This window comes from Pyxicephalus adspersus, chromosome 12, assembly GCF_032062135.1.
Source record: "Pyxicephalus adspersus chromosome 12, UCB_Pads_2.0, whole genome shotgun sequence".
Lineage (NCBI taxonomy): Eukaryota > Metazoa > Chordata > Amphibia > Anura > Pyxicephalidae > Pyxicephalus > Pyxicephalus adspersus.
The window spans coordinates 42589645-42597178 of NC_092869.1; the positions used below are offsets into that span (position 1 = coordinate 42589645).

The 7534-nt window shown below is 43.6% G+C and overlaps 2 protein-coding genes across 2 annotated transcripts in view; both read left to right on the forward strand.

Moving 5' to 3' along the window:
- FCF1 (FCF1 rRNA-processing protein) overlaps positions 1-3875 on the forward strand; it is a 6995-nt gene extending 3120 nt beyond the window's left edge. Inside the window, exons 6-8 of the mRNA XM_072428973.1 lie at positions 415-502; positions 2951-3045; positions 3128-3875. Of these exons, the coding sequence (XP_072285074.1) occupies positions 415-502; positions 2951-3045; positions 3128-3176 (232 nt within the window). The 3' untranslated portion in view covers positions 3177-3875. The remainder of the gene's footprint in view (positions 1-414; positions 503-2950; positions 3046-3127) is intronic.
- A 3189-nt stretch (positions 3876-7064) lies between these two features.
- Positions 7065-7534, forward strand: part of YLPM1 (YLP motif containing 1) — a 22362-nt gene continuing 21892 nt past the window's right edge. Inside the window, exon 1 of the mRNA XM_072427666.1 lies at positions 7065-7498. Within this exon, the coding sequence (XP_072283767.1) occupies positions 7109-7498 (390 nt within the window). The 5' untranslated portion in view covers positions 7065-7108. The remainder of the gene's footprint in view (positions 7499-7534) is intronic.

Here is a 7534-nt window from a genome sequence, read left to right on the forward strand (position 1 = left end):
AAATATCTTTATGTTGTTTTATCTATAGTTATGTGATGTTTGACTTTGTTTTAAAATTTACCACCCTAGGGAGGTGTTTTAGAAAAATATAGTAGTATACAGAATTATTGCATTTTCTGTATTATTGATTTATTTATGCATTCTTGTTTAAGCTGATTTTTGTGTTTTTTTTTATTTCATTTTATTATTAAAGTAATTTTTTTTTACATGATTGTGTGTTTCAAACTTTATTATATTCAGGACATCTACTAGACCCTTGTTTGGACTTATTTCTGTAAGTTATAGGTCTACAATTTAAAAAAAAAAAAAAAAAATTTCATGAAAAACAGTGTACCCTTTTGGTAAAAAAAATTTAGACATCAGTGAAACGCCCAGGAGGTTAAACAGCTGGCTCATATTTTGATTGATCTGCAGGATTGCCAAGGATCCAACATTTGAGCGGCTGCCCTGCACACATGCTGGAACGTATGCTGATGACTGCTTGGTACAGAGAGTCACCCAGGTAAGAAGAGGAAACTAGTGGGTGAGGGTGGCGTACCAGTCTTTGTGCTGGGCATAGCAGTGTAAAAGATTAGATGGCAACATTTGAAGGGAGACAGTAATTGCTTGGTTGAAATATAGGAGGTTACACAGTGCATTCATAGAAAGGTGCACATATACAATTAGTCCCCAGGTTACATACGAGATAGGGACTGTAGGTTTGTTCTCAAGTTGAATTTGTATGTAAGTCAGAACAGGTACATTATTTTAATAAATACAATTTGGACAGATGTTTGTCTCAACATATTCTTAGACAGTGTGGTGTCAGTTACTGTATAAAATCCTCACTGTAAGTTAATCACAAATAAAAAAAAAAAAAATCTTTATGGAGCCTAGACATTCATTACCTTCTGGAGCAAGCTGTGCTTTGGTATGCAAAAAGAAACAATTGCAGAGTTTGTCTTGGTCATGAAAGAGTTACAAGAGGCTGCAGAAAGAGTTCACCACCCTAAGATCACCCACAACCTCAGTTGTGTTTAGCAAAAAGATTTCTTCTGCAAGTCATGCAAACCGTCCCCCTCCCCCTTTCAAGCCTTCCTTTCTGCACGAGTGAGCAGGGAAGTATCTAGGAGACGTCAGTATGTCGGATGTCCTTAACCCGGGGACTCCCTGTACTGAAGAATGGGATATGAAACAACTAATGGGACTTATAAGAAGTAACTTATTTCTAGAAAGGTATACAGTGCATCGATATGATGAATTACCAGGGAAAATGCTCTATAGGATGATATATATTACATCTACGTGAAAAAGAAAGTACATCCACTTTTCAATCCTAGTGCCATAAAAAAAAATCATCCAGTACTTAGCAGGTTCTAATTTATTTAAATCTAACCTCCGTGGTAAAACAACACTGGGAAATCTGTTGTATGTAATTATTCAAAAGTACACCCCATGACTCCATAGCTTGTATAACCCACCCTACCAGCAATAACTTGAAGTCATCATTTTCTGGATCGCTTTATCTGTTTATCACAATTTTGTGGAGAAAGTTTTGACCTTAGAACATTACTTAAATTGTCTAAGGATTGCAAGCCCTAATTTATGCATAGTTGCCAAAGTTCACCATGCAAAGAGTGATGGGCCAGTAACCTTAGTGGCCAGTGGACTCCTTTGTTGCTGGGAGATCACCAGATTGCAGCCCCCAGGCTCCCCCCACCAGGAGTGAGCAGGGAACAGATGGCTTCAGTGCAGGGACATCCAGTGAACGGGTACCAGGTTGGTATGGTAACATCAGAGGGTATAGAGGGCTCCTGAGCAGGGTCACAATGATCCAGTGTCAAGGCTAGCAACCAGCAATATTGGTGGTCAAGGCAGTCCAGGTTAAATACTTATAGTCAGAACAGGCAAATGTCAGAAAGCAAGGTTGGAGTCAAGCCGGGTTTGGTATCCAAGAAATCAAACTGATGGAATATCCCTAAGCAAGTAGCAAATAACAAGCTGAAGATCCAGCAACCTTGTGCCTAAGACTAGAAAGGCTTAAATTGGACTGCCACCCAATAGTAGAATAAGATCATGTCCAGGAAGTACAGGGAAGCTGGGAGTAGATTGGTAACCCGATCATTGTTCCAGAAGTTATTTGGATTGTTCAGATGCAAACCCAAGCAATGTTGCCCTGTTCTTCTCCTGGCATCCATTTCAGTCATACCCCTCCAGTTGTTTTTTAATTGTATTGCCATAAACTTTAACATGTAACATGCCTACTGTGGTGTGTAGAGTCTGAGATGGAGCTCTTGGGGTTCTCTGAATGGTCTGGCCTTGGGGTGCATTTGCTCAGATGTCCACTCCTGGGTAGTATGACAACTGTTTCCTGCTTGCAAATATTCTTTCTTACTGTAGGATGATGGACTTCAGATTGTCTGGAAATGACCTTCTGACCCTTCCCAGATTGATGGGCAGGAACAATTGCTTCTCTGAGATCATCACGGATATTTCTCCCCCTTGGCATTGCAGTTTAGTCGCTAGCACCTTCTAGCCAGGTGTAGAGAGAGAGTAGTCAGTGAGAGTTTGGTCACCTGGGAGGATACAGAGAGATACACTTTATATCTTTTTCTACTTTGTTCCCCCACAGACTCAGAGCAGCATTGGCGTTGTGTTCAATGTTTGCCATTCCAGCCATCTCCATAGATTTTAATTGAAACACTTGTCAATGCTTGCAAGTTGTTTCATTGAAAAAGAAAAATGTATAGCTTTGTTAGGTTTTGCAGCCACTTTCAGATTGCCACTCCGGGGTGCCTAGCAGTGAGGTAATTTTAATGAAGACTAAATGATTACACTAAAAGTGATTGGAAAATGGGACACACTAAAAGGCTGGACGTTAAAAAATTAAAATGTATTTTCTCTTTTACTTGACTAAATAGGAGAATGTAACTCTACAAAACTGGCAGTATTTTTTTGTTGTTGTTTGCAGCATAAGTGTTATATTGTGGCCACAGTGGATCGAGACCTGAAAAGGAGGATCAGGAAGATTCCTGGAGTTCCCATCATGTACATTTCCAATCACAGGTCAGATTCATTGCAGATGACCCTTACCCTGATCTCCGCTCTCTGCCAATGGTGGATAACCTTTCGTCTTTTTCCTTTTTAGGTATAATATCGAGAGGATGCCAGATGACTACGGAGCTCCACGCTTTTAGGCTTTCTGCTGTTGGATATGTTGTGATCGGTCATTTGTTAGAATCATCAGATCTTCTCCAAGAGCCCTCAAGCCAAACTATAAATGCAAAGTTGAACATAATTTCCAGAGCTTGTGTACCAGTTGCAGTTACAAGCATTACCTTTTGTAACTGAGATTTTGTAAATTCAGAACTTCAATTGTGTAGCTGTGAACATATCGACATAGACCTGTGGCCTTTCCCTTCTTTTAGGTTCCTGCTGAGGTCTTCCAGTTTCTACCCACTACTTCCTGCTCCCCATTGGAATGCTGAGAAATGTAGTCTGGCATATGTTGGGTGTCAAATCAAGTTACATTGGACTGACCTATCCACCAGCATGAGAGGAAGTAGCTGTAAAGCCAGGCCCATAAAAGAGATATTCTGGCTACCATATTTATATACTGTTTGTAGTCATGTATCACCTGGCCATGTTCAATGTAGGGTTTAGTTGGGCTTTCAGTAGGCCATGCCCAGGCTTATTGGGGTCCAGAGAAAGGATTGTGTGGGGTAAAATAAGGGAACTCTATTCCTGGGAATATATCTATCTATATGTTTTATGCAGGATATCGCTCTGCGGTGAGGAATTTTCTGTGTTACATACATTTCTTTTGTCTTCGAGGGATTACCTGTCTGTACAGAATTGTTACATATGTAAGTCACAAATAAAATTATTTCCCTTTATTTTTGTTTATTTCTCTCTACTCACAAAAGCCACAGCCACTGTCACAGCAAAGGGGTTACCCCGACCACAGAGAACTCCAATCTATGAATAGGTATATACAGAGGGTAATGGGGGTGCCACTGCTCATTCCTTCAGAAAATACAAGTTACTTGCACCTTTGTGACTTATATAGTTTGTGGCATTGGCCTGAAGAAAGCAGAGGGGTTAGGAAAGCTGTAAATAGGTCAGCACTCCTAATGTGGATACGGTAACTAAGCCTGAGTCTGGAAGGTATGGTGGCAAGAGAGCTCCGAGACTGAGTGTTCAGCTCAACTACAACTTACCTCCCTTGTTTATAACTCAGCTCAACTAGAGCTCCCCCTCCTTATTTACAGCTAAGCTCAACTATAGCTTACCTCCCTTGTTATGGTTATTTAAAAGGCAGCACCACAGAGGTGGTAACAGATATAAAACATAATTTGAACATATAAGAGTGAAAGAAGGAGCTATACCACATGTCAGTCCTGAAAAGAGTACCACCTCTTATGTGTTTGGGCAATGTTTAGATCAGGGGTCGGTACACTCCAACCTTTATGCCAGATATGGCCTAGCCGGTAGTTCGTTCTGGCCTAGCGCTAGGAACTGCCGGAGCTCCGGTGCCGCCCCCTTGCAGTTGCTCCTCTATTTACCGCGGCTGGCGTTGGTACTTCCACCGCCGCGGTAAATAGGGAAAGCTCTCTGAAGGTAAATCCCTCTCCTCCGCAATGCATAAGGAGGAGGGGGATTTCAATTCAGGGGCTGTTGCCTGATGGTGAGCCGTAAGAGCAGGTCCTGCCCAGTGTGCTCCTGCCCACCTCATAAACGGCCTAGTGCCCATAAAACTTTGCTGATCCCTGGTTTAGATGAAACCCCTCAGAAGAGGATTATAATTATCTGTGTATTAGAAACCTAAGGTAGAAGACTGAATACATATAGGATGAAAATACCATGGATGATGTCAGGGAAGAGGGGGTGAGGCGGTATAGTTTCTTTGGACTGGCAGTTATTGACCATTCCTGCTTGGCCTTTACCTACATGCCCTACGCAGTGACAAGTTGCATTTAGCAGTGTGGTTGTTGATTGAAGATTCGTGTTGCAGACTCATACAAAAAGAGGTTACCTGCGGTGTGCTTTGCCTCTCCTGGGCACAGTAAACTGCCAAAAAAAGCCACCCCAGATCATTCTACCATCACCCTCAAAGCCACCCTAGATCATTCCACCGTCACCCTCAAAGCCACCCTGGATCATACTGTCATCATCAAAGCCATCCCAGATCATTCCACTGTCACCCTCAAAGCCGCCCCAGATCATTCCACTGTCACCCTCAAAGCCGCCCCAGATCATACCACCGTTCTCAAAGCCTCCCCAGATCTTACCACTGCCCTGAAAGCCACCCCAGATAGTAACTCAACATTCAAAGCCTCCCCAGATCGTACCTCTGCATTCAAAACCCTCCCAGATCATTCCACCACCCTCAAAGCCACGCCAGATCATACATCCGCCCTCAAAGCCACCCAGGATCATACCATCATCCATCATTCTAGACAGTTGTCAGTCTTCCTAGTGGTGGACATTCCCCCCAAGGTCAGACTGTGCAATGCTTAGAAAAATTGTTAACAACCCAAGGGCTCCTTCTCAAACTCTACACACCTCAGTTAGCATGCTACATGTTAAAGCCCATGAGAGTACAGTTAGAAAAAGACTGAACACATATGTCCTGTATGGGTTGCCAGGAGAGAGCTTCTTCTCTCTAAAAACAACATGGCAGCACAGCTTAGGTTTGCAAAAGATGCATCTGAACAAACCATACGACTTCAGAAAAATGTCCTTTAGACAGATGGGACCAAAGTGAAGATGTTTGGCAATAATGCATAGCGCCACATCTGGTGCAAACCAAACACAGCAAATCAGCACAACACACCTCATACTAACTGTGAAGCATGGTGGTGGATGGGTGATGATTTGGGCTTGTTCTGCAGCTTCAGGACCTGGGTACTTAGCAGCCATTGAGTTGACTATCACCTCCTCTGTATACCAAAGTATTCTAAAGTCATAAATGAGGCCATCTGTGTGACAGCTAAAGCTTGGCTGGAATTGGGTCATGTGACAGGGCAATGATCCCAGCACAGTACTTTCTTTTACTCGTGTCTGTATCTATATCATTGTATATTTCCATCCCTATACGTCTAATATCTGTGATCCTGCTGGAGGAATTATACCTGTATGACACAACATCCAATGACATGGCTGCTTCAGGAGGAGGGATATTACAATGTTACCAGGGGCAACAGCAAGGTAAGTGGCAGCAATTGAGGTGCTGTGAAATGTGGCCTCTGTATAAAAGAATTATTTATATTGGTCCTACTCGGTCTTCCATTCAACATCGCTTCATGTGACCCTATGGTCCTAAACATCAATACCTGGGGCTACACTGCCTCAAAAGACCTCTCATTATCCAAGAGGAAAGGGGTTTAAGATACCTGCAGAACTGCAGTATGGCACCATGAGGCTCAATTTTTGTACATTTCCTCTTCATTCATTGTAGAAGCTGCAATAGGAAATGATGACAAATTTACCATGCAGGGGGCCTTATGGGGGAGCAATCCCCTCCTCATGTGATTGGCCTAAATGTCTGCACATAACATGAGGCAAAATGTATGTCATCCCATGCTATGGGAGATATTTTAGATAAAATACTGCCCAGCTTATACAGAGCCTGGCTGTCACTTATTGGCCGAGGGCTCTTTTCTCACTACAATAACAAATCAGAATTCCCCATGTTGAGGTTGGATGTGTGCAAGATGGATTGTGATTGGCCAATGGGAGATTGTCACAAATTTAGCGTCACTTCCGGTGGTGTTTTTGTAAATCCTAGGGGCAATTTTGATTAAAAAAAATAAAAATGTAAATTTCGCCAAATGACAAACTGCAAAAAATTATCTTATAGTCAGCAAAGCTGCTTTCCTGCCATCTTTTTACTATAACAAATCCCATTTGTACTGACCAGGTGGTCACCCTCTTATTGTTTACCGACAATAGCCCCCTGACAGTTGACAGCACCAACATGGCGGCCATAAGCTTCATTGTGTACCAATATGCTATGCGCATGGGCATTAGGAAGGCGCCGCCTCCTCGGGCTAGTCACGTGAACTATCTGCGGGCGCGCACTGTGGGTGACGTCACGTCCTGAGCCCAGTGTGTGCACAAAGTCGCCATGTTCCCGGGATGGAATCCTCGGTACCCCGCGTACCCGGCGGCCTCAGCTGCCTCAGTGGCCCCAGCGGCCCCAGCACCGGACCCGGGACTTCAAAGTTTCCGGGACCAGCATCTGGCCCAGTTGGAGCAGCTCCAGAAAATGCACCAGAGACAAATGGAGAGTGTTCTACCAGTAGGAGCCCCCATCCCCCCCAGACCATACTACCCACCTAGGCAACCTTACGCTTACCCCCCACCCTACAGCCATAATGTTCCCCCTCCAGGGTATCAATCCCCAGCGCTGCCCCCGGAGCCTGATAAACCCCCACCGTTACCACCTACTACTGATCAACCTCCACCGCCCCTCCCACCCGATGATGGCCACCCCACCAACACCACTTCCTTGGAGGTAAGTTATTGTCATTTTTTTGCATGTGTATTATGG